The 27494-nt window shown below is 49.5% G+C and overlaps 1 protein-coding gene across 3 annotated transcripts in view; it reads right to left on the bottom strand.

Annotated features, from left to right (window-relative positions):
- Positions 1-27494, bottom strand: part of CABLES1 (Cdk5 and Abl enzyme substrate 1) — a 124482-nt gene that overhangs the window by 89481 nt on the left and 7507 nt on the right. For 2 of the 3 annotated variants that reach the window (XM_059409346.1, XM_059409347.1), the window contains exon 1: positions 18972-19947. The exons of the other annotated variant lie outside the window; for it this stretch is intronic. In XM_059409346.1, the coding sequence (XP_059265329.1) occupies positions 18972-19825 (854 nt within the window). In that variant the 5' untranslated portion in view covers positions 19826-19947. Of the gene's footprint in view, positions 1-18971; positions 19948-27494 lie in introns of those variants that run through there. 3 annotated transcript variants of the gene reach the window in all.

Genomic DNA, 27494 nt, shown 5'->3' with positions numbered 1-27494 from the left:
GAATTTTGTGAGACCTGGGTCCATGGGCAGGGAGTAGGGATGGGGGAGAGAAATGCAGAAAGTAACCAAATTGGGGTTTCCAGAGAAAAGAAAAAGAATCAATTTTTCCAAATGACTACCATATCGTAGTTGTACAGATGTGGAAATAATGCTACATCCTTTACAATCATCTTCTGCAGGTGACCCAAAAGGTATTACCAAGGAAAGGGCCTGGCGGCCGTTTAGAAAGATGTGGGTCTCATGGGTCTGGGGATGGCTTCCGTGCGGGGACTCTCCCCACGGTGTGTCTCCACCCTTGTGGAGCACACAAATGCTTTTTACTAACATCTCTACCAAACGCTGAGAAGCAGAAGGAGGAGAGAAAAACTCTGGCAGCTTTAAGTTCACTTGGGTAGCTTATAAGATGGAGATTGTAGGGTGACATGGAAACGTGCTCTTTATACCCCTTAATAGTTCTCAGCCTCGTGACATCACCTACTCTTCTCTCACTTGAATGTTCCCGGGCAGGAACAATTAAACCCAGCAGGCTCCCTGGCACCCAGGAGGTACCAACTAATATTTGCTCATCTGATTAGCTGTCCACTCACCAAAAATGACACAGACTTGACAAAGTCTGTTTGATTTGCTGACAGTCAAACTGGATAAATAAAGCTCTAAATAGATTTTCCAGGTCTGAACTGTGTTGCCCCAATGGATCAAAAGGACTGGAAAATTGCAAAATCTCCTCTTGGCTCTGGGCCGTGCAAAATTACAGCCATACGTTACCATTTGCCTAATTTTCAGAGTCATCGTGGACTGACTCGACACGGATTTCCTGAGTACTTATCCTGCCAGCCGAAAATCACGGCTAACACACAGAGTTACAGTGTGCTGGGCACAGATCGAAGCACTAAATATGAATTAATTCACATAATTTTCACATTAACCCCACACAGCAGGTGTTAATACTACCTTTATTTTACAAATGAGGAAACTAAGAATCAAAAAGATTTTACTTGACTTATAAAGTACCCCAAGTCCCATAGGTAGTGAGTAGCAAAGCCAGGATTCAAGTAGAGTCTGGCCTCATAATTTATGCTCCTAGTCACAATGCTATGCCACCTTTATCTAATGAGACCATTCATAGAGAAATCATTACAGAGGTAATTTTTTAATTTTTTTAAATTTTATTTATTTGTCAGAAAGAGGGAGAAGCAGGGTCCCCGATGAGCAAGGAGCCCGACGTGGGACTCGATCCCACAACTCTGATATCATGACCTGAGCCAAAGGCAGAAGCTTAACCGACTGAGCCACCCAGGAATCCCAGGAAGGTAACTTTTTTTAAAGAAGATTTTATTTATGTATTCATTCATCAGAGAGAGGCACAGCGAGAGAGGGAACACAGGGAAGCAGGGGGAGTGAGAGAGGGAGAAGCAGGCTTCCCACTGAGCAAGCAGCCCGAGGTGAGGCTCAATCCCAGGATAACGACTGAGCCAACCAGCCGTCCCAGGAAGGTAACTTTTTAAGCAGTATTAGAATATGATGTCAGCAGGGACCCCTGGATAGCTCAGTCAGTTAAGTGTCTGCCTTTGGCTCAGGTCATGATCTTTGGGTTTGGGGATGGAGCTCCACATCGGGCTCCCTGCTCAGCGGAGAGTCTGTTTCTCCCTCTCCCCTCCCCTCTGGCTCATGTACTTTCTCTACCTCAAATAAATAAAATCTTTAAAAAAAAAAAAAATATGATGCCAGCATTCCAACTCTACTGGCTGAAGCACTCATCCTGTCTTGCACCTATGCCTGCCTGCACAGCACAGTGGGAAGAAAATGGTGTCAGAGCCAGAAACTCAGATTCGGTTGGGATGCTGGGACCCTGAGTAACATCAGCTCTCAGGTTCTTGGTTTCCTTGCCGGTAAAGGGAAGACAGTAAAGCCAGCTCTTCCCCTATCAAGGGTGTTATCGGGAATAAATATAAGAACACACAGGGAAGGCCTTTGTAAAACAGAAAAAAACACCCCTTCTAAGACATCCCCATCTTAGGAAGCATCCAGCATCCAGCAAGCACTATAATAAACACCTGCAAAAAGGATAGTCGATTCTCCTTACTTGCAGATTCTGGAGCTGTGAATTCACTTACTTGCTAAAATTTACGTGTAACCCCCAAAAATCAATACTTACTGTGCTTTTGCAATCATTCGTGGCCATGTGCAGAGGCAGAGCAGGGAAAATTTTAAAGAGCTGAGGTGACAAGGCAAGGCTCTGCCTTCCTGTCTCCACTCTCATACTATAAACAAGTATATTTCCAAGTACTTTCAGCACCACATTTTTTGCATTTTTGTTGGTGATTCTGCTGTTTAAAACGCTCCCCCCTCGCCCCGCAAAGAACTGAAGCACTATTCAGTGTTAAGTGCAAGACGGCTGCAAGGTGCCCAAGGGAGAAACACGTGTATGAGAGAGAGAAGCTTCGTTCAGTGTGAGCTCTGAGTTCAGTGTTAATGACTTAGTACCAAGTAAGGTATCTTCACACAGAAACACACAGAAAACAAGGTGATATACTGACTGATTGATGGAAATGTGACCTGAGACTCACAGGAGTCCACCTCTGTCCCTCCCTTCCAAGTGACGGTTGAGCGGTCAGCGTCTGCAGCTAACTCAGCGTTCACCCAGACCTGACGACTTCCCGGGACAGGACTACTGCACCACCCTTGTACAACACAGGTTGGAACTTTCGGGGCGGGGGGGGTCATCTATTTATACATGATTTTTTTTTTTTTAACAGTACCGTGCTATGAACTTACTTTCTCTTCCTTACGATTTTCTTAATAACATTTTCTTTCCCCTTGCTTACTTTATTGTAAGAATTTGGTGTATAATACATATACAAAATGTGTGTTAATTGACTACGCTATCAGTAAGGCTTCTGGTCAGCAGCAGGCTATTAGTAGTTTTTTAGGGAGTAATAGTACTTTAAATAGTATTATTTAGGATACTATATTTAGTACTATAACTAGTACTGATTATATTAATTAATATTATATGCAGATTTTTGACTATGTGGGGGAGTCAATGCCCTTAACCCCTACATTGTTCAAGGGTCAGCCGTATAAGCCAAAAATGTGATATTAAAAATTAATCCCCATAGAGTAGAGGCAGCTAACATAGGAGGACAAAGTCAGAATGCTGGGCTCTAAAGAGAAGTGTAAAAGTACTGGGATCACCCAGTCTTGGCCCCCTCTAGGTCTATGTCCATAGCTGAGAAGCCTTTGTCCAGCATCAGCCCCAGTGTGCAAGGGCAAGGGCTCCCATCCTTTCACTGCACCATACAGGAGTGCACGGCAGCCTCCCCTCTCTGGGCCTCTGCAAGGTCCCAGCTAGTCCATCTGAAAGTCTATACAGCTTGGCCCCTGTAGGAAATACCAAGGCTCATCTGGAGGCCATGGGGTGACCTCACTCCACTCCAGTCCTGCAATCCTCCAACCACCCGGGGTCTGCTATTTCTCTTTTCCAGACTCAGCCTCAGAGAGTGATTCTCACCAGAGTCTGACAGCCTCCAAGGTGTGGAGCCAGAATACAGACTCCGCTCTCCCAATCATCCCGGCAACTCTCCAACAACTCGAAATGGGAAAATCAGCATATCCTCTTACACAGCAGCACCTTTTTTCTCTTTTTTTTTTTTGAAGATTTTATTTAGTGCTTGCTTCAGCAGCACATAGACTAAATATTTTATTTATTCATTTGAGAGAGACAGAGCAGAAGCAGGGGAAGCGGCAGAGGGAGAGGGAGAAGCCGGCTCCCCGCTGAACAGGGAGCTCTATGTGGGTCTAGATCCTAGGACCTGGAGATCATGATTTGAGCTGAAGGCAGATGCTTAACCGACTGAGCCACCCACATGCCCCAACAGCAGTGCCTTTTAGAAAGCACTCAGGGAACATGGCAGAGGTGTCCAGCCTTTCAAGATTTCATTTTATGAGTCATTCAAATACCAGCAAGAAAAACAGCCTGGAGGAGAAGGGAACACTGCTGAGTCCAAACTTAAGACCCAAAACTAAAAGCTACCTTTTTTTTTTTTTTTTAAACCATAGGGGAAAATGTACAAGCCACCCCATGAGCCTGGGGTCCTGCCACATGGAGACCACATGAGGCCAGCCGCCCCAGACAGAAGTGCTCTTGTGCCCTCTCCTCTGACCTGAGGTTGAAGAGAATGGAAACAAAACTACTAGCTCTGGACACGGTTAGACAAGGCTGAGCTAGCTCCCAGCACGAGTGGGAGATGCCAATGTTAATAAAATGTCACCTCAATTACTTTTGCCAGGGTTATAAAAAGAAACTGGAGACTTCCTCCCTTGGGCATCTTCTGTTAATTGCCATTTATAAAAGTTCTGTTTGCTAGGCCTGGAATATGCATTATTTTCCCTTTGAAAACAAAAGGAAACTTCTAAAATATCAATCAGCATTCCAAATGGCAAAGTGATTTGTTTTCCAACTCACACTCTCGGATCAGCTCGCGAGTCTGTCTGAAACGCAGGCATCTGGTAACAATTTGTGACAATATAAAATCAAAGCTGAACTCCCGTGTAAATATTCTTTTTCTTTCTTTCTTTTTTTTTTTTTTTTTACCCAGATTTCACCAGCCTGCACGTATCTTATCCATTTCCTTATATTCCAGTCTTGACTTTTATTTTCCTGGCTCCGAAAGAACTAGAGTCACACATTACGAATGTCACACCTCTTAATAAGCTCTACAGGCTAAATTCTTTCCAGCTCTGTGAAATGCAGCTTGCAGGGAGGGTATATATCTAGATTGGGTGACCAGATTGAAATATATCATTCCCGTCTCTTCCAATCTGCCTGGCCTCAATTATTCACTTGCCTTTGGAGCAAACAGGGCGGAATAAAAAAGTCTGGTGTGGGGGCACCTGGGTGGGTGGGTTAAAGCCTCTGCCTTCGGCTCAGGTCATGATGCCAGCCAGGGTCCTGGGATCGAGCCCCGCATGGAGCTCTCTGTGCAGCAGGGAGCCTGCTTTCCCTTCTCTCTCTCTGCCTGCTGCTCTGCCTGCTTGTGATCTCTCTCTGTCGAATAAATGAATAAAATCTTTAAAAGAAAAAAAAAAAAAGTCTGGTGTGGTCACTCTATTCACACACAGCTGCACTGACACATCCAGAGGCAAACAGGCTGAATCAGTAAAGGACAGGAACATCAGTGTATCATCTTAGACAGTGAAAGCGTCGAACAGTGCACATGCCAAGAACCATCACCGGATCCTCAGGCAAAATGCCTTTCACTCAGCAAGGGCCACAAAACTTGTTGGGTTGAAACAATGCACGTGTCAAAGGCAATAAAGCATTGTTGCAGAAGTATGGTCTTCCGGGTGAGAGAGGATCCCAAACTCTACGTGACTTGGCGGGAAAAGCAAGCTCCCTAGACTTCAGTTCCCTCATTTACAGGGTGATGTCAGCCCCTCTAAGACATGCAGAGTACCAGCAGAGTATAAGGGATGCAAGGATCACATTGGGTATTTACCAAGATCTAACTATAAATACCAGGCACTGTGCTAAGAGCTCTACAGAAATCACTGGATTTAATCTTGGCAGTCATGCCATGAGGTGTCTGATTATTACAGGCTGTTTCCGTCCTCTTTATAGAGGAGTGCTGAGCTCCACGGGGATTACAGAATCTGCCCAAGGTCACACCCAGGAAATGGCAGATCTGGGATGTGAAGCGATTTCCATATGGCTCCAGAGCTCAGGATGTCAGTGTTCCATAATCATGCCTTAGGATGAAAAACCACCAATAAAACAAGAAAAAGACACAACGGCGCTAAAATACTGACACAGCATCACGGCCTTACTCTGAGTCGTGGACAAGTATGATGTCACCCCTACCCTGTGTCCCTGTTTAGCTACTGCAGACGACCAATCTTGCAGATTTGTGACTGGCGTCTCCTTTTCTCCTGGAGAACATATCCTCACCCTCCACATTCCAGATCACTGGGACCTCAGCACCTGGTAACAAACTGTAAATGTGCGCAAGCTGAACCAGAAATTGCTTGGAAAGTCTTACGATCTCTCTCAAGGATATTTTTTCTTTAATAAAAAGAAACGATAGGTCTTTAACTAAAATTAAATGAATAAAATCTGAGGTACAGTATTTTTTCTTTTTTGGAATTAATATGCTCAACATTTACCTTAAAAAGTAATTATTAGGGCGCCTGGGTGGCTCAGTGGGTTAAGCCGCTGCCTTCGGCTCAGGTCATGATCTCAGGGTCCTGGGATCGAGTCCCGCATCGGGCTCTCTGCTCAGCAGGGAGCCTGCTTCCCCCTCTCTCTCTCTCTCTCTGCCTGCCTCTCCATCTACTTGTGATTTCTCTCTGTCAAATAAATAAATAAAATCTTTAAAAAAAAAAAAAAAGTAATTATTAGAATTTTTAGGCCAAAGAACTTGGGAACGAGCATGTAACTTGAGATAGTCTCCAAGCAGAAATAGCCTTCTCCATGTCGGAGGGAAAAGGAAAATGAATGCATCTTCACTCAAAAAAGTTACTTATGATCCTACAGATAGGTCACCCCAGTCCCTGGCATGTGACAGAACGCTCCCAACACGCCTGTTGGAATATTCAAGCAAACAGCTAAGATCTGCAAATAGAGGGAACTGTGAAATGCTGAGGGAGGCAGGGAAGACTGATGCGGGAGGGAGCCCTCAGAGGCATGTCTAGCTCACAGGATAGATGGGGGGGGGGTATGCAGAAAAGGATAAGCCTAAACAGTCACAAGCAGCCTCATACCTGAATCACCCAGGCCCTCAGCAGAGCCCCACATCAGGAGAGAACTTCCACTGATTCGCACTTGGATTAATGTGTTGAAGCAAAATGAAAATACGTCACATAACACCAGACACTGTTTACATCTCCCCGGAGGTGCAATAAAGCCGGAGACACAACAGGCTTTGTCCGCAGTGACAACACTGTTCCCAAACTTGCGTGGACCCCAGAGGCACCTCAAGGGCCTTCGGGGACAGATGGCTAGTCCCAGCCTCCAGAATTCCTGATTCACACTGGTTGGGCGTGGCCTGGAAAACTGCATATTTCTAATGAGTTTCTAGGTGATGCCTGTGTTCCAGGTCAGGGACCACATTCATGAGAACGACTGGTCTACCGCTGTGACAAAGAACTGGACAAAAACAGAATTGTTCACCACAAGAGTTTAGGTCCCGCCCCCCCAACTCCAAATTCCACAGAGCCCAGGCCACCTACAGACACGCCTTCAGGCTGTGCATTGGGATTTCTGTCCTTTCCCACTGGCCAGGGAGAGAAAGGCTGGTCCACAGCGGGTGGAGAACCGGATCCAAGTCTAACACCGCGACACCACCAGGCCTGTGTTTCCTGGGGCCGCCATAACACCTTAATGCAAGCTGGGCAGCTTCAAAAATCAGAACTTGATTCTCTCACAGTTCGGGAGACCAGCTAGATGTTCGAAATCTGGGCGTCTGCAGGCTCTAGGGGCGCATCCTTCCCTGCGTCTTTCCGCTTCTGGTGCTTGCTGGCAATGCCTTGGCTCACAGATACACTGCTCAGTCTCCGTTTCCATCTTTCCTGGTGTTCTCCTCTCGGTCTCTTGGCTGTGTTGACACGGCCTTCTTCTGAAGACACCAGCCCCTGGCTTCAGGGCCCACCCTCCTCCAGTAGTTCTGACGTGACTACAGCGGCAAAGGCCCTATTTCCAAATAAGATCACCATTCTGGGGCCCCATATGGACCTGAATGTCAGGGGACATACCTCGAGGGCTGCAGAGGTGGGTGACCCAAGGGACTTCAGAGATTACAGGTAATGCTTCCCCTGAGGGGCATGCCCTCAATCCAGGCCACCATGACAAGCTAGCATCACGTGTCTGGGACCGTCAGAGGCCCCAGGGTTGCCTCTGCATTCAGGCCCCCACCTCCCTCTGGGACCCCTACACCAGCTTTGTCACCCATATCCCCACCTTGGGGAGAAGACTTCCAGCCTCCACAAACCTCCGGACACTCTTCCAAAAATTCTGCATGTGTAAACGTAGAGGAACTCCCTCAAAGTGAACATTTTGGACACGCACACGTTCGTCTTTCTCAAGGGACAACGAGGATGCCAAAGGATGAAAACCACAAGGCAGGTCCTCCTAGGGTCCTCCTCCTCCATCTGACCTGCCTCCAGAGGTCAGACTTGCCCTACTCAGAAGCCTCTGTCCTTGCTCTGAAATGAAGCTCCCATCCACAGTTCAGCACCCAGTGAACCAAGCCATCACCTGCCCGCGCCCACGGCAGCAACAGTGGACCTGACCTCTCTTGCTACCCAGGAGCCCAGCTACCTTGGGCTCTACTTCTCTCCTGGAAGGCAGGCGCTGGCCCCACGCATCTGTGAACAAAGAAGCCACTTGACTGTTCACACGAAGGCGTGTGAACAATCCGGCACACGGAGAGGCATGCGCCGCCGCCAGCCCAAAGCCAAGCCACGCTGGGAGCCCTGGAGAAAGCCCCAGCTCTAACTCTGTTCAAAGACAGGAGGTGAGGGCCACATGCAAAGGGACCTTTGAACAGTGATGGGAAGAGGGGGAGGCCAAGACACCAGAGGAGCATACAACGGAATTCATGGTCATGATCACAGGGACCCGAGGTGTGCCCCAAGGTCCCTCACCCTCGAGGGGGATATCCTGCTTAGAAAAGGAGGCCGGCAGACAACACCCACAAACCCTGGAAGGAGGGTTGTGGCTTCTGCAAAGGGAGCGAGCAAAGGTACGTCTTCTAGAATTGTCTTTGGAGGCAGCAGTCCCACGTGCGCCCTGGGGCAGCGTCTTCCACGTGCCTGCGTGTGGGCCAGACCAGCTGTTGCCCTCCACCTCACCACCCTGCAGAGCCAAGTGTACAATGCTGAACATGTGAATTCAGCCCTCCTTGCTTCCCCGTCCCTGAGACCTTTATTTTGGCAATGGAAATTGTCAAGTCTCCAGTGCAAATAGAGGCGAAAGTCGGGGCAGAAAGGCAGGCGCATTGTTTCCCTTCACCGCTCTGATTTTACTTTACTACTAGTTATGAAATGAAAACAATGCAGCAAATCTTCTGTTCGGTGTACCATAGCATAAGCTCCACCACTCCGCGCCAGATGATCTTAGCGGACCCCGTCAAGTTTCTCAACAGATCGCGTAAAGCGCAGGCAACTTGGACTTCACGGCTATTATGAGACGCATCAGCTACCAAGGAGGGCCAAACCTCTGCGAGGTGCTTCATGCTTCATTCTTACGTCAGGCCTGGCAACACTCTAAAAAAGGCAGACATTATTATCCCCCCATTCTACAGATGAGGATGTTGAGGTTCAAAGGGGTTAAATGAGGCGCCTGAAAGCGCCCTATGTAGCAGAGCCTTCTGACTCCAAAGCTGGTCTTTCCAGTCTTGAATCTGTTCACCCAATTAGCTGAGGAGGAGGCCCTACCGCCAGGGGCGGGGACGCAGGAACTCTGACTGGGGAGGCAAGAGGTTACTGGGGAAATTTTCCACAACCAGCCTTCTTGGGCCTGCCCCAGAGCTTATCACGTGGAAATCAGCATCCTGCCTGCTGAGAGGCGCTGGCCGGCCAAAAACTATGGCACAATATTTCTTTGTACTTCAACATACTGAAGACAAAATTCCGGGTCTGTCACACCCACAGTTCACGTCCACGGACCTCTTCGTTCCTCTTAGTCTGAGCTTCCTAGTCAATAAAATGGCGAATGCACTGCCTTTTTTGAGACGACCTGATGAAATAATCTATACGAAAACGTTCTATAAACCGCAGAGCCCGAAAGCAGCAGAAAGAACTTCTGTCATCAGATGTTTTGTTTGGTGATGGGTAAATCGAGTCCCTCAATGACAATGACTCCCCCACACATGACCCTGGACCTTCATCTTCTTCCTTCACTGTTCCCCCTCCAAAAGCAAACTTTATTCAACTCATTAAACGCAGTACTTAAGGAGAACCACCTTTCAACACCACATCAACCATCTGTCCCCTAACATGCCAATGTCTGTCCTCCAGCAAAACTGTCTTCCGGTCCCTGACGTTCCCCCACGCTCTTCCTAAGACCATCAAAGCAGATAGTGGGTTATAAGCGTTGGTTTTACAAATCACTGGGTTAACGAGTAAAGTGCTTTAAAATAAAACTCCGTGTGCTAGGCATCTCCGGCATTCTCAGTATTTTACTACTCTCTTCTTGAATGGTTGGTCATCTATCGTGGGGTTGAACGTAGGTATGTGAACGCCCTGGCCTTTAAATCAAGCACAGAACCAGACCCTCTCACGCACACACATATTATCACAAGATTCCAAGTCCTAAACTTCTGACATTTGCATGTGCCGCCTTGCAAGCTTTTTAGTCTTCATAACTAAATGTGCAGCAATGAACTCCAAGCCACATTAATGATAACCCTGTTAAATATAAACTAGTGTGCAATTATCCAAAATGCTAACAACACAAACAAAAAGGGGGAAAAGAAACCCAGGGAACTCTGATTGATTATATGTTTTTGGAGGCTTTTAAAAACCAAACAAAAATAAAAATACAGCATCACATAGTTTGTGAAAAAGAATAACAGCTAATACTTTTGTGATTCCTACACGTAATACGAAACGGTCTGTTCGAGCTCCACAGTGCCTGTGAAAAGCCTGGTTTTTAAATTGTACATAGGCTGAAATATAAGGGGGGTCTGACCTTTTTCTGAGGTGGAAAGTGAGTGGTGGTGAACTTTGGGGACATTTACAACATTATGTGAAGTAGCGGATTCTTCTATAAAAACAAAACAAAACAAACACACAAAAAAACTCTGGTTTTCAATACTCTTCCCCTGATGGTGACATTGTGCACAGCCCCCCAAGGGGAGAATGGAACCAAATGATATGCTGGTAAACCAGCTCTCTAGAGGGGGTGGAAAAAAAGAAGAATCACCCCCCCACTGGCAGAGGTGACTGATTCCCAGGGTCTAAATATTCCCTGATATCAGGACTGATTTCAGGCTATCAACCGGCTCAGATTCCCGTTGGTTGTTCTAACCACCTCTGTAGGAGCCAACTATCACACACCCGGCTCTAACAGAAACCCACTTACAAACCAGAGTTCAAATCCTAGCTCTAGATCCCAGCTGGGCCTTCGGCCAAGTTCCCTTTACCCCTCTCCAAGCCACTGCCTCCATAACTCTAAGATGGATAGCTATATGCTGCATTATTGAAACAAAACGATGCATGTAAAGCACACAGGACTTTGGAAGGCACTCAGAACTCCATACATGTTCCCTCCTCTCCCCAGGGAAGGGGAGAGGCAGACAGGGGTGGGTGGGGTTAGGGGTACAATTTATACTCCCTGAACCTGTCTCACCCCCAGGACGGGGACAGAAATATCCAATGGGGAGGTTCCTTATTGCCGAACTGAGGAAGAGGCGGTGGCGAGGTTGTTTTACTAAATAACAGGTTGGGGGTGCCCCCAGCATGAAAAGAAAAGACCTAAAAGGCTGGGGGGGGGGTACCAGGATTATCGTTACCTTGAAGACCAAGGTATCCTGCAGGATTTCAAGCGGTTTTGCCAGTGTCTTGGGATCAAATTTCCCTACTAACAGTCAGGGAATGCGGGTTTAGCTTGGTTCTGTGGGTGCTCTGTAGAGGGAGCTGCTCCACTCTGCTGAGAACCGGCCCCAGATCATCACCAACCAGCCCGCAAAGGGCCAACAACCAGGGAGGGGTCAGGGCCCATACGCACTGGGAAAGAAGAAAGTCAAGGCCCCGAGAGGGTGCTCAGTGCCAAACGTGAGGGCTCTGTGGGGTGATAGGTCAGAAAGGAAGGAGCATCTGGTGGGAGGGGAGTAGGGACCTTCCCCTAGGGAAGCCTGTTGAGTGCCACAGCCCTCAGCGCTCAGTGGAAAATCCACAGGCCTGGACATGACAGGTGGGGGAGGGGGAGGACACGGTTGGGGGGGCCGGCGGTTTGCAGTGGTTGCCACAAGGTGGCCACACGTGAAATACAAGGAATTTAAAGTGGGACAAGGTCAGATGTGGGTTTCAGAAAGTTCCTTCTACCAGCCAGGGGGAGAAGGAGTGGGCAGGCCCAAACAAAAGCCAGGAGCCCCCAGGAGGCAAGGAGAGTTGGGGGGAGGGGTGCGGGAACAGGACAGGGCGACACCAGTGCACACCTCCAGGTTTCGGAGGGCTGGGCTGGGGCAGGGGGGGGTCGCACATGTCTCCTGTAAGGAGCCAGAGAAGAACTAGCTTAGGCTTTGGGACCATGCTCTCTGCCACAGCTGCTCACTGGGGTTCCTACAGCCCAGGGCAGCCAAAGACAATACAGAAACAAACAGGTGGGGACGCCTGGGTGGCTCAGTGGGTTGGGCCTCTGCTTTCCACTGAGGTCATGGTCCCAGGGTCCTGGGATGGAGCCCCCCATAGGGCTCTCAGTTCAGTGGGGAGCCTACTTCCCCCTCTCTGACTACTTGTGATCTGTCAAATAAATAAATAAAATCTTAAAAAAAAAAAAAAAAGAAAGAAAGAAAAGAAAAATCGGGTGTGGCGGTTTCCCAGATGTTATGAAAAACAGCCCGTGGGCAGCAGTTGGCCGACCCCCCGAGTCGGGGGAAAGGGATACAAAGGGAGAAGACACAGCAGGTCCAAACAGAAAACACACCCAGGAGGGAGGCAGTACTGTTCCCATTTCATGGATGACGGCCTCACCACAATGGCAGTGGAAGGGCTGGGCCACAGTGGGTGACGGCAGGGCCCGGCTCAGGCTGGGTCCCGCTTTTTCCTGGCCCCATGCAGTAGACCAGCAGAAGCACAGATACAGCAATGGGAAGCCAGCGGCAGCCAGATGTGGCTGAGACGAGCTCAGGAGGCCAGTCGGGCCTGAGCCACCCAGGAGTCCTTCGACTGAGTCCCTGCATTTGAACCCAGCCCCCGTAAAGGCTCTGGGACCCTCTGCTTCAGAAAGAGGGTGATGCAGTAGTGTTGTCTCAGGGCATTTGTAAGTATAAACTTGCTTAATCTTCATTAAGAGCTTCAAATAATGCTTGGCACATATTTGGTAAATACAAATACTGTGTCAAGGCACTGAGCCAGGTCCCACAGGGGAGGTCATAGTGTTCCCACCTTGATGGGGGCCCAAAACAACACGTGCACCTCTAACCGAGCACTTATCACTGGAAAGACTGGTCCATTTGCTATTTATATCTCCCAACAGACAGGGACCTCCCTTTATGTCCCTACCTCCCATGACTAGCCCACAGGCACCTCACCAATGAGAGTCAATATTCAACGTTTGTTGAATAAATGACACAAGACGGTAAGTCCCCAACCCAGAATTTCCTCTACCTCAAAGTACCTCAAGTCACCCTCTGCTCACTCTGTGGCCTTGGATTCCTGCCCCTCCATGTTGTTAGGGGGCTGGAATCAAGGTCTACAAAGAGCTTTGCCAACCTGAAGGCCCCTGAGCAAGAGAGAAGGTCAGCACAGACCTCTTTCTCAATGGGGTGGTATTGGTTGGGGACTGACCAACTCACGAGGCAGTGGCTGGCTTCCAGCATGGAAGGCCTCTGAAAGTGGCCAGTCCAGTTATCACACCTTCACTGCCAGAAGGAGCACAGCTGAGGGTGTTTGGAAAGTTCTCTCCGAAACCAGGGGAAACCCACTCAGTCCTTCATTCATCAGAACACGTCCCGCCAACTGGAGCCACAGGGGACCAACTCAGTGCCACTTCCACATCCTACTCTAAGGCTAGGTGATCCACCGGACCTGAGCTAAACACGCCCCGTCCTCAGCAGCAGGCCCATGACTGAGCCGCTCAGAGCCCCATGCCAGGAAGAGTTGGCAGCTCACCTATCCCAGCCCTTTAAGTCCATAAAGGTAGAAAATGACCTGTCCAGAGTGAGCAGGCCTGGCAGGGGCTGGCCCAGAATCCAGAGCTGCCAAGTGCTGACTGGCATTCCTGATTCACACCATGACACCTCACCGGGCCTCACCCCGTTTTCCTTCCCAATCTGCTTGAAAGGCTACCTAGTACCAAGTCCCTCCCCCGCGCCACCAAACAGCTCTCCTTCCATTGGGAAAAAGTCCATGCAGGCGGAGCTCCTCAGGCCCGCTGTGGGGACAGGGTACAGAGCCATGCTGCGGATCCCCCACCCACTTTCCAAAGGGCAAAAGATCAGACTTGAACTAGCTGCCCTTTCTGGGCCCTTGCCAGCGGTGAGCAGGCTTCCGATTTATTTCCCTTTCTGAGTTCGCCCACAACATTACAGGCTTGTTGAGTGCAAAGGGGAGGGCAGCGGGTGAACCTTGGGCCACTGACCTCAGTCCCTGGCAAGGCACGGCCTCTGCTGAGTCTTGGGTAAGCGTCCTGACCAGGGCCGAGCCTGCCTGGGACTGCACCTTTGGTCTCCGTCATTCATGCTGCTGGAAAGATGGTTCAACAATAACCCGGGTTTGCTGATTGCTGGAGGAGATCAAAGTCCTGTCTGGATTTCTAAAACCCAGATGGGTCAGGTGGCTTACAACAGGAACACGGGGTGGCGACTTGCCTCAGGTCCCAAAACAAGGAGGTGACAAGCTGAGAGAAAACATCCATGTCCCCTCTCTTACTCTGGCTGTAGACCTCCTGGTCACCACGTTTTCTTTTCAGTGAAGGCAGGGACTGTGGATACAGCACCTTGACATTCAACCGAAGAGGGGCAAGGCAGAGGGAGAGGTGGTCAGCTCAAGCAGCCTGAGCCCTGCCCGAGCCGGCAGAGTGACCTTGAGCACATTATTTCACAAGTGCGAGAGGAGACCTGGTTTCCTCGCTCTTACTAATTGGAACAATCCTAGCAGCCAGTCAAGGCTTCCTCCTCAAAAGGCTGTCCATTTGCATTTGCAGGAAGCTGTTGGAAATGCAGAATCCAGGCTCTCCTGGACCTGCAGGATCAGAATTTTCCCACTTTTTCCCCCAAGGTCCCAGGGGATTCTAAATACATTTACATTTACATTTGAGAAGCCCGGATATAAGGCGGTGGGGGGGGGTATGCCTCCTCAGAGGCAGCCCTCAGCCCTTAGTGATGTAAGCCCAGTTCACACTTGAAAGGGCCCAAGACACAGCCCCCACCTCCGGCTCTCTAGGGGAATTCAGACCCAAAAAGGCTGATTAACTTGCCCAGGGTCTCACAGTGGCTTCAAGATTTGAACCCAAGACTTGGGAGTTCTTTTGCACGGCGGCTCTCTTTCCATGTACGAATGAACTCTCCATCCACAAGGCACAATGCTAATGCAGGTGCTCTAAGAAGGAATGCCCTTGTGTATTTTTAAATTAATTCCCTGGTCACCATGCAGGGTCCTCAAGCAGGCCTGATGGCTCACACTGGTTCAGCTGGGCTCGACTCTTGTGCTTCTGGGCATCTGTCTGCCATTCAGAAGCTCAAGGAAGTGGAGCAGCCAGGATTGCTGGTGGCTGTAGCCGGAGAGGAGATGTCTAAAGTGAAAAGAAGCCTTAAAACACACCTTATAAATTTACACTCCCTTTCACCTATTAACACCTTCCCCAGGCAGCCGGCACCACCCAAGCAAGCACACAACAGGGTGTCAAGCTAGAAGGCATCTTGTTGGCTTCCCACCTCTGACACCTAGCCAGAGAGCGAACCCCAGCACGCTGGCTTCCCAGGACTGGAGCTTTGTCCATCAGGCTGGGAAGTCGCCCAGGCCCACAGGACTGGGTTCCCCAGACGCTCCAAAGGAGACAGTAGCAGAAGCAGCAGGGGTCCAAACAAAGGTTAAATGGGGGAGGGGGGTGACTAAAGAGTAGAGAATCACACCAGTAGGACTGGCCTGCTGTATCCCAGACAAACATTTCCAGCCCACAGCTCCAAAATTGTTCTAGGGCCTACCACATGCAAGGCATAACCACACAGCTGAGTGGCAGAGGAAAAGATGGCAGCCTCGGATGTCCCAGGTCTGGGTTCCCATCTTGGCAGCACTGGCTCTGGGAAACCACCTACACACAGATGTGCCTATGCAGATTCAACGAGATGTAGGTCAAATGTCCAGCCCAGGGCGCAGAAATGGTGCCTGGGCCCAGAAACTGACTTATTTCAAGGTCTAGAAGTCAGAGCAGTGACTGTGATTTTACCAGTGGGCAGACGGAAATAACACAGGACATTTCACGGTTTCAGATTGAGAAATTCTGATTTTATGTATTCTTAACAAACCCAATCTAGGAGATCTCAAGTTCATCATAAAAGGCAGATTTCAGATTAACGATGGCAATGCCTTCCAAGCTTTCATTTGTATATGAATCATCTGGGGTTCTTGTTAAAAATGCCGATTTGCGGGGTGCCTGGGTGGCTCAGGGGGTTAAAGCTTCTTCCTTTCAGCTCGGGTTGTGATCCCAGGGTCCTGGGATTGAGCCTCGCATCTGGCTCTCTGCTCAGCAGGGAGCCTGCTCCCCCCCCCCTGCCTACTTATGATCTGTCAAATAAATAAAGTCTCTTTAAAAAAAAAAAAAAAAAAAGCCGATCGGCACTCAAGTAATCTGGAGTAGGACCAAAGAGTGTGCATTTCTAAGAACTCTGGTGAAGCTCAGGTTCCCAAAGCCCACCCTTTTGAACAGCAAGGTTCTAAGGAATTCCTTAAATAGTAAGAGATATATGCATGGAAGGTATAATTTGATTTAAAAAGGACATCCCAAGAGAACAACCATGAAGTAGTATACAGAACCATACTGGCCCGGCGGTTTCTTAAAGGGAGGCACACCTGGGATTCCTGAAAATTGGCCATGGGCCCTATTCAGATGAGCTTGTACTCTACCTCACACCGTCTAGGCAGGTCAAAGTACTTGTTAGTGGTCATAAAGGCAGCACGCTTCTGACAAAATTCCCAAACGCAGCATGGTGTCAGAAACAAAGCGTCCTAGAATATTTCAAGTTCATGACCACTCCAACAGCTGTAGACAAGCTAGGCTCTTCAAGGCCTTTCTTAAATCCCTATTTTACCCATTCACCTCTTCTCTGTAAGCTAAATCTCATGCTGTTTCTGTTGACAGCTGTAATAAGAAGAAAAAAAAAAAAAGCCTCTATCAAGTTGCCAGATAGGGATAATTCCTAAGTAGTAAGACGAATTTGACTGTCAGGAAGCATCTTCAATTGACTGACTCATCCTAACGTGTGTGCTGGGGGGTTGGGGGGAACTCCATAAAACATACAAGGAGTTCATATTTATAAAACTGGAGATCCAATTCTGGCTACTCTTTGGATCAGAAATAACACAGGGGCGACTGGCTGGCTCAGTCGGTGGACCATGTAACTCTTGATCTCAGGGTTCTAAGTTCCAGCCCCATGCTGGGTGTAGAGAAAACTTAAAAATAAAATCTTAAAAGAAACAGTAACACAGAAGATCTTTCATATCTCCTGCAATGAGATTCTTGGAGACAAAGTGTGAGGTAATCTGATCTCCAGCTGCTTTTTGCACAGGAACACATCTGTCCACCATGAGACACAGACCAGCCCAGCACACTGGCTTAGAATAACATGTATGTTTATTACAACTCCTGTCATGACCCTCTGGCCTGGCTGGGCTAACACTCAAACTATAGAGTCACTATGAGCCAGTGGTAACAGCGAGCTGCCCAGAAACTGCTGAGCACGCAACAGTCGCCCAGAAAGGAAGGGATTCCCCTCCTGTGCACTTGCCCGCTAACGGATAGATGCATGCTCGGACCAGAAATGCCAGGGCCAGTCACCTGTGCTCAGCATCTCTCATTCATCTGTGCAATCACGAGGCTACCTCCCTGTTCCACACCCCTCCCCGCAGCCCATGTGCAATCACACCGTGAGGCTACACACCAGGCAGGCTCATGATTTCACCCTTTGGGGAAGGAGACTCAGAGCAAATTTCTGGAGGAGACTGGCTTGTTTTTCCCCATCTGCCCGTTGGGGGAGGAAGTGAAGTTTTCCAACAGGACCACCTTCTTACTTGGGGCAGAAAAAAATGTCTGAGATTTCAGAAGAGCAGTACAGGAGAGCGGCTATAACAGAAAATATTCTTTCTCATCTTGAGGTCTGCGAAATGTTTTCATTTCAGAAGGGGAAATGGAGACCCCAGAGGTTAGGAGGCCTTATTAGCAAACAAGGGAGGACACTCCCTCCCAGGAAACAGGCCTGTATTTCTCCCCTACTCCCCACACAGGTTCTTTTCCAAACTCTGGTCCGGCTTCTGACACAGAGCTAATTCCCAACTGTCCTGTGAACATATGTTGACGAACTCTAGCTATGTCCGCCAAAATGAGCATATGTCCAACATTTCAGATTTTTGCTAAGATGCATAAAACCTGCAGAGGACTGAAGCTGGCAAATACAAGCTTGTAACTAATTCTAACGAATTCATCTTGGAATGGTAGAAAAAAAAATCCTCAAGCCCTATTTCCTCCCTCTGCCCAAACTCCAAAGCCCGGTGCAAGGAAATATAAGAATTTTCCATTTCTTAGGAAAGCAAAAGGAAAACGCCAAGTTTTCCTGGGACGAGGGACCCTCTGAGGATAGGCAGTAACTCCCCTCAGGAGGGATTCACCCCGCGTCTTCCAGAAGCTCAGGCTCACACGCGCCACTCCGCGGGCCGGACGGACCCACCGCTGGACTTTGCGCCCCGCCAGGTCTTGCCTGGCGTGGGGAGAGCGCGCCTCTGGACCTGGAAAGGATTTCTAGAAGTTCATGATCTCCCCTTGCAATGGGAGGTTTGGGGGCGGCTTTTTAATGGGCTCCTGCAACTCCCAAGTCCGGACTCAGCGTGAAGCGTGATGCTTCTGCTCTGAGAAAGGCGGGCTCAAGCACACACCTGTGAACACACAGTTCCTCTTTCGCGTGCCCTCGTGGTTTGGAATTTGGGCCAGAAGCCCAGGGATCCCGCAGGGCGCGGGAAGGTGGGCGCGACCCGTGTCCCGCGGACAGGCGCCTGCCGGGAGGAACCTGGGGTTAGGCGCGCGTCGCGTCCTGCCTACTCACCGGGACCTCTGCAACTGTTCCAAGGCCCCCTGGCCCGGCTGTTCCAGAGAGCAGTAGTTCTGCGAAGTCTGCCTGGAGAAGGCGATGGGCAGGATTCCCTGAGTGAACGAGTTGAGGCGACCCCGACTGCCGCTCCCACTCCCGGGGGTCCCGGAGCCTAAAAAGGCGGCCGCCGGCACCTGCACGCTGAAAAAGGCATCGTCCTCCTCCAACTCCTCCTGCCCGGCGTTCCCGGGCCCGTCGGGCAGCTGCGGCGGAGCGCAGTAGGCGAGAGGCGCTGGCCGGGGCGGCTGTAACTGCTCCCCCGACGCCCGGCCCGCGCCCAGGGGGCTCACGAAGCCCCGGGTCGTCCCGGGGCCGGGCCCCGCAACGTGGCCGCCGGGGACCAGGGGTAGCAGCGGCGAGGGCTGCGGGAGGCAGGGGCCCCATCCGGCTGCAGCCGCCGCCGCCGTGCCCGCCGCGGCGAGCGCGTTGCAGCCGCCCCGCTCGGCGGCAGCGATCAGGCTGAGCCGAGTCCTCGCGCCGCAGGCGCTGCCGGCGCCCGGCTTGGCCGCGCCGCTCTCCTCGCCGCCGCCCCACCCCTCGTCCTGCAACGGCGGCCGGCCGTCCAGCGAGATGTTGGTGAGGAAGGAGAGGGCAGCCTGGCGGCGCCGCGGGTCCATGCGCGGCTTCCTGGGGGGCTCGGGCGGCGGCGGCTGGGCCGGCGCGGCGGCCGCGGGCTGGGGCTGCGGCGGCGGCTGCTGCAATCCGCTGGTGCCCGCGGCGTCGGTGCCGGCGCTGCTGCTGCGGCTGCTGCTGTTGCTGTTGCTGCTGCTGCAGGCGGCCGTGCCGGCGGTGGCGGCAGTCGCCGCCATTGTGTCCGTCTGCGGCGATATTTCCGCGCTGCCGGGAGAAGCGAGAGGCGCCGGAGTGCTAAGCGGCGAGCGCGAGCGCCGGTGACCCGGGCTGGGCAGGGCGCGGGGCGCGGGCGGCGTGCGCGGCGGCCCGGCCCCCCCGCGGGCGGGCCATGCTCGCCCCTCGGTGCTGCGGCCGGGGACGCCGCCGCCCCGGCCCACGCGCGCGGCTCGCTGGCTCGCTTGCTCGCTTGCTCGCTCGCTCGCTTGCTCGCTGGCTGGCCGGCTGGCCGACCCGCCGCAAATAGCCGGGTCCCGGGCCCTGCCCGCCCCTGCGGACTCCAGCCGCTCGGCCCGGGAGCCCGTATTTATAGGTGCGCGCGCCCTGCGCTCGCGCTCCGAAGCGCTCTTTGCAATAACACAGTATCACGTGTGGGGAATGAAACCTGGGAGGAAAACAAAGCCGCAGGCGGCGGCCGCCGAGGCAGGCGGCGGGAGCCGCGGGGCCGGAGGAGGAGGAAGAGGAGGAGGAAGGGAAAGCCGAGCGAGTGGCGGGGCGGGCGAATCTTGCTGGCGGTCCAGGTAGCCCGAGCTTCCTGCGGGGAGCTGGTGGCTCCCAGGGCGCGCGGGAGCCAGCTAAGGAAGGCGAGCACGTTTCGCCGCCGCGCCCGCACTGGGAATTGGGGGTGCCAGCAGAACCCCGGAGTCGCGCGGCTTAAGGATGTGGCCCCGGGAGAGTTGTGGGTCTGCAGGATAGTTACTTGGAAGAACGCTGAGATCTGGCCCACGAGCTCCTCAACTGGACCCCGCGCCGCCGTTGGGCCCTGAGAAATAGGTCCTGGTTAATAGTTAACACGGGCAGGTCCACAACCCTGTCTGTGAATAGTCCCACCTCAAAGCTGCCGCTTAACCCTTAACAGTTGTGTCTCATTCATTCGCAGGCCGAGGGCGCAGCCCCTTGAGATAAATGCACGCCCCTCCGTGAGTAAGAGCCCAGGCGTGCTTGAACGTCCTCTGTGTGGGCAGACTGATTTACACATCCCCGTCTGATGGTGCCGTCACTTTTCATCTCTCTCTTAGCAAAGGCCAACGTCAACTTTTACTCTATGAAGACCGAGAAAAGCCATGATGGCCTCATACCCTTTCCCCCTTGTCACCTTGCACAATTTGTGGATTATGATCTCGGTTTATCCCATATAAACTGGGAACAGTATGATTACTTTCTGTCATTTATTTCATAAACATCCGTTTGGCACTTACCCTATCTTCTCTTAAGACGGGTCCCTGCCCAAGGATTGGAAGATCGTTCGGGAGCAGTTGGCATGCTGTACCTCGGAGCTCCAGCCCCACCAAATGCCTGTGTTGGCTGAGGAGGGTGGGGGGCTTGGGGGCACCAGGACCGACCTGAGAAACGTGTACCAGTTTCCCTGTGCGGTTTGGGTGACATACTAAATGTAGTAAGGGACAATTGTCACACTTGATTAAGCTCAGCGCCATCTAAGACACCTCTCTACACTTTTCTGAGGGAGAAGCAATGTGTTTACCATCAGGGGATTAATTTAATTAAAGGTTTAAATTTAGCTCTGGAACTAATGGGTAACTCTACATTGAAATTCCACTCCACTTCAGGTTCAGGAAAGTAAATTGAGTAATGTGGAGCAAATACACCAGAGATGTGCACTGAGCCTGGAGTGTACGAGATATGGGTGAGTTTCAGGTTACATTTACTTCGGACAAACATGGCACATGGCTCTTTGCATGAACAATTGTTCATATTTTATGCCATTTTTAGGCCTTTTGAAAAAGTAGAGAATGGGATCTATTTATAGCAGCCTTACAGCAGCTAAGTCGAAGCTTGGTGACCAGCTCTGTGAAATTTCATTAGGAGTTTAATGATTTTGTTTAACCAACTACCTCGAAACTTCCAAGTGGCTTTATTACAATTAACTTAATTTGCATGACCACTGGCCTGGTTGTGCCTGAAGGGGGTGTTAAATGAAAGACACCAGCTCTTTGTTCATGTTAAGGAACTCTTTTTTTCTTACAAAAATGATAAATGTTAATTGCACAACATTTAGAGAATAATATAAGTAAAGAGAAATTTTAGTAAGAAAGCATCACTAACAATCTCATCTGCTGTGCAGATAACTGTTGAACTTTTTATGTCTGTCCCGTACTTTTAAACAGACTAAAGCACACTGTTCCTGATTGTGATTTTTGCTTGCTGTGTTGCGATCATCTTTTCATTTAGAATATTCTTTATGGATTCATTTTAATGGCTGCATAGTGTTCAATTTGATGGAGAGATTATAATTATTAAACCTGTACCCTTTATTGAACATTTAGGTTGTTTCCAGTTTTGCTGTTATAAAGAGAGTGGTGATGACTTCCTTGGTTTTTCTAAATCTTGTTACCATCCGGTATTTTCTTAATTAAACAGATACTGGAGCAAATTCAGTGTCATGTTTTTAAGGCTTCCCATCCAGAAAGGTTGTTGTAATTTGCTGCAACACTCTTACCAGCATGTCAGCTTTTTTCATCAATCTTCATTTTTTTGTCCCTCTGATATAACTCTTTGTTTATTTTAAGTGGCAAACATGCGGACTAATTTCAAATATTTATTAAAGCATCAAACAAGAATCAATATCTTATTTAACCTCCGCACTGTTCCTGTGATGGATTTTCTTATAGGGACCATGAGAGATATGGTTTATTATTCACCTACTGTGTGCCAGCCACAGAATACTTCTATTTCCAAACCTTTGTACTCTGCAAGGAGGGGTGGTGGTGTGTTATGATCAATATTTTACAGAGGAGTCTCAGAAAAATGTAATAATTTCCCCAAGGACATCTAGCTCTTAACTGGGCCAGTACACAAACCTGTTATATTCTAAGACCCATGCGTGGTCTGCGCCCTCTGCTGGTGAGGACGTTTTACCGGCGGTCCAACTCCAGAGTTAATCTCATATTTGTACTTAAGAGTCCACTCATCTCAGAAATAGTACAAACTTAGAAGGAAAGGGATCTGAGTTTCAAGAGCAAGTCTCTTAGCCTCTCCAAGCCAATTTCCTCTACAGGTTATTCTGAGGTACAAGTAAGACTGCTTGAGAAGCATTTTAGAAAACCTTAAAGTACCTTTAAAAATATCAGTTGTTATTTATATCAGCCCAATCTACCTACTCCCTGAATTATTCCAAATTCACTTATTTTCAAGATATGGAATCACTAATTAAATATTACTGAGGGGGATGCCGGGGTGGCTCAGTTGGTTAAGCGGCTGCCTTCAGCTCAGGTCATGATCTCAGCGTCCTGGGATCGAGTCCCACATTGGGCTCCTTGCTGGGCAGGGAGCCTGCTTCTCCCTCTGCTTCTGCCTGCCTCTCTGTCTGCCTGTGCTCGCTCGTTCTCTCTCCCTCTGTCTCTGACAAATAAATAAATAAAATCTTTAAAAAACAAACAAATAAATAAATATTACTGTGGAATTTCTATGTACATAGCACCATTTTGCTACAAAAGGAAAAAAAAAAGTGTGGCTCTTTGCCCTGTGCCCTCTATAGTGAAAATAGTGGAAAGCAAAGCCAAAACCGAGGACATATTTCAATAAAAATGCGAGGCAGAGCCTGATTAAGTGATCAAATGAGCAATCAAACTGGAACTGTGAAATGTTATCAAAATCTGAAAAAGGACTTTTATTTGAGGTGAGATTTGTCGAGGAGGACTCAGCTAGGAGCCAGAATTTCTACTGACCTGGGTGCTAAGGAAGGAAGAAAGGAAGGAAAGAAGGAAATCCATGCAAATTCCTCATGATTTCAGGCCTAGAAAGAATCTGAAATGTAATTCTTGGCCTTGCAGAGGTTTTTGTGTTTTGGGGGAGTCTCCCCCCCCAATTTACTTGAATATTGCCCCTTTCCAGTACCCATAAAATTTTTTTTGCCTGCATCAGCTGTTTTGATTGACACATATGGGAGCCAGTTAAAAAAAAAGAAAAAGAAAAGAAGCTACAGGTAATCACTGACCCTTTAAAAAAAAGTAATTCTGGGGGCACCTGGGTGGCTCAGTGGGTTAAAGCCTCTGCCTTCGGCTCAGGTCATGATCTCAGGGTCCTGGGATCGAGCCCCGCATCGGGCTCTCTGTGAGGCAGGGAGCCTGCTTCCTCCTCTCTCTCTGCCTGCCTCTCTGCCTACTTGTGATCTCTCTCTGTCAAGTAAATAAATAAAATTAAAAAAAAAAAGTAATTCTGCAGAACATCTTGTCTGAAAATGAGCTTAGAGATGACGGTGGATGTCACTCCTAACAAAAGCCATCTGACACTGTGGTTCTGCGGCCCACTTAGGTGCTTACAGATCGTGATCTTTGGGGGCTTCAGCTGGGGAAAATGACAAAACTTCTTGCCTTAGTTGCTTCACCTGTAAATATCAGTTTTGTGATATTTTCCCTTGCAGCATTGTGAGGATCAGTGAAAATATAATTTATGTAACTAGCAGAGGGTTTCAAGCAGGTAGCTATTATTAGAAAAATGCAAAATGTAGAAGGTGCACACAACAAAGGCTGGGATATTTTAGGCTCCAGGTTTTTGTAGTTTGCACCAGTCCTGCCAGGAAGAGAGATGAGAAACTTCAGATGCCGGCTTCGGTTCAGATCAGATTATTTTACTGCACGTTCCATAAAAGCACAGCCAGAACTCACACCAGGCCAGTAGTTCTAAAGCACAGGCAGAGTGCCTGGGAGAAACCTGTTGCTTGCCTTCATTGGATGAAAGTTAGATCGCCAAGACCTGAAATAGAGAATGCCCAAGAGGTGGGCCTCAACACCCCAGCTCTTCCCCCCTGAAATTCACCTTCCTCGTGGGGACTTCTTCTTCTTCTTCTTCTTCTTCTTCTTCTTTTTTTTTAGATTTTATTTATTTTATTTGACAGAGAGAAATCACAAGTAGATGGAGAGGCAGGCAGAGAGAGAGAGAGGGAAGCAGGCTCCCTGCTGAGCAGAGAGCCCGATGGGGGACTTGATCCCAGGACCCTGAGATCATGACCTGAGCCGAAGGCAGCAGCTTAACCCACTGAACCACTCAGGCGCCCCCCTCGTGGGGACTTCTGATCATTCCTCTCGGCCAGGGAGAGGAGGGGTGTCATTGTTTTCCCTTTACAATTTGGCGCAGGTACCTTAATTTCCTTCTTTAATTTCTCCAGACCATCTGAGACCAGATGCAAGACCTCAGTGAGACTTACTGGGAAGCTCCAGGATATTGAAGTCAGTGAGGACCACAGAGCCACACTGCATAGCTCACGAAGTGGGACTTCCTCATAGTCCTCATCGCAGTATTTCCTAAAAGCGCCAATCCCTGCTCCATTCTGGGCTAGGTTCTGTGAGTACCAAAGAGAACAGGATGTGACCTTTTCCTGGAGACCGAAAGTGAATGGCAGAGAAAGCTGCATCCATATTGTCACCAAAAATAAACCAAGTATTTAAAAGAAAGCGCTGTATGCACAGGGTTCGGCTAAACCCCAGCAGACCTCCTAGACCGGAGGCTATCTCAGCCTTCGCCCCTCTGCACCACCCACCAAAGACACCCTCCTCTTCCTGCACGGGAGACGCCCTGGGGAGGTACATTCCTGCCACCCGGCTGCCATAGTGCAATTGCCTCAGATTGTCTCCAAGTCTCCTCATCCTGCCTGAGGTCCTGCCCTTCCCTCCATGGCTGGTACCTGCAGCCCTACACCTAGGTCCACACAGGAACATTTTGCCTCCAGTCCCCTCACATTCAGTGGAGGAAAGAGAATTTTATGACAGTCCCTGCCTAGGATGACTGACGTAAGGCCTCCAGGCTCTTAATAACTGGTGTGAGAAGCTGAGAGACATAGGTGATGGGGCACATCCATGGGCTGTGTGAACAGTCACGTGAGCCTGTGTTACCAATTTATTAAGGACAACAGTTCGAGCCAAGAATGAACTTAGATACCTCGTTAATCTGGGAAGACATGTTTCAGTAAAACCCTTCCTCGTCTCCACAGTGTTCTTAGAGCAGACCTCTGAAGACAACAGTGCAAATGCCTTTACTCTTCAAATTCCTCTGATCCATTGGAAATCTCCATTGGACACAGCCCAGCCCACGGGGAAGGAGAAAGGACAGCCATCTAGGGTGAAATAGCCTGTCCCACAAGCCCACCATGAGAAGGGCATAGCCAAAGGTCACAGGCTTCAGTTTGTAGATCCCAACTCTCTCACTAACCCCTGACTCCTGGGCCTGAGCCTCTCCATCTCAAGGCTGAAGCGAGTCCTACCTACCTTGCACCGTTACTGTGCAGATGAGAACCAGATCACGCGTAAAACATCTCCCAGGTGCCCAGCACATAGCGGGTGGTTGTGAGTAGTGCCTGTTGTCATTATACAAGGAACCCCAGAAAAGCACACTGTTGAGCAAGTGGGCAGAGGACATGGTAGAAACCTGGAGTCAGACTGTGTTAGGAAAATACATTGCAGATGCTTCCATGAAGTGTCCTCAGTCTTCCAGAAGTGCATTGTTCACGCCTGTAATGCCACCCATCATCCCACTGCAGTTTTCATGGTATTAGCATTGTAAAGAAAAAGCAACGAATTTTCTCTGCTGTATTACCTTTATGCTTAAACCATAGCAAACGCTTAGTTTTATTTTCTTTGAAATTAACCTGTTGTTGCTGTTGTTTTTTAATCTTACTGGCATGCCTGCGTAGAGAGCTCATGGACAAAGAAGAAAGCACTTCCCATGTAATCATAGGGGCTTACCCTGCAACAGATATGTGGCCCACACTCTCAGGCCTCCAAAGAAGGTGCCTCTAAACCCTGAACAGACATGCCGGCCTACAGGACTCTATGTCCCCCCACATTATTTTATAGTGTTTGCATTTGTTCAGGTCATGGTCACATCAGAGTGGGAATGGATGTGGCCAGATTCTGGGGGAAACAATACCCCTTTGCCTGCCACTGGGAAGTTCAGCGGGACTGACTGGTGGTCCGTGGTAACCTTGACTGTTAAGTGGGCAAATGATATGAAGAGACAGCTCACAGAAGGTGAAATGGAAATGCCTGGCAATCACTTGTAGGTGGGACTATTAATGGGGCCCCTGGGTGGCTCAGTCAGTTAATCAGATAATTGTCTAGCTCTTGGTTTCGGCTCAGGTCATGATGTCGTTGTGGACTCTGCACTCAGCTGGGAGTCTGCTGGGGATTATCTCCCTCCTCCTCTTCTCCTCTTCTGTTCCTCTCCCCTGCATGTGCTCTCTCTCTCTCTGTCTCTCAAATAAATTAGTAAGATCTTTCAAAAAGAAAGAAGGAAAGAAGGATGATTAAGAGTGATGGACACTCATCCTACTGGTGGTGTCGACTGGAACGACCTTTCTGGAAAGTCTGGCAGCAATGTGTATGAAGAGCTTTAAAAAGTTCATGATAGGGCACCTGGGTGGCACAGTGGGTTAAGCCTCTGCCTTCAGCTCAGATCATGATCTTGCGGCCCTTGGATGGAGCCCCGCTTCAGGCTTTCTTCTCCATGGGGGGCCTACTTACTTCCCCCTACCTCTCTCTGCCTACTTGTGATCACTCTCTCTGTCAAATAAATAAATAAAATCTTTAAAAAACAAAACAAAACAAAAAACAAAACAAGTTTGGGGCACCTGGATGGCTCAGTCATTAAGTGTCCGCCTTTGGCTCGGGTCATGAT

Source organism: Mustela nigripes, chromosome 8 (assembly GCF_022355385.1).
Source record: "Mustela nigripes isolate SB6536 chromosome 8, MUSNIG.SB6536, whole genome shotgun sequence".
Taxonomy (NCBI): domain Eukaryota; kingdom Metazoa; phylum Chordata; class Mammalia; order Carnivora; family Mustelidae; genus Mustela; species Mustela nigripes.
This window is presented reverse-complemented; position numbering and strand designations above follow the sequence as displayed.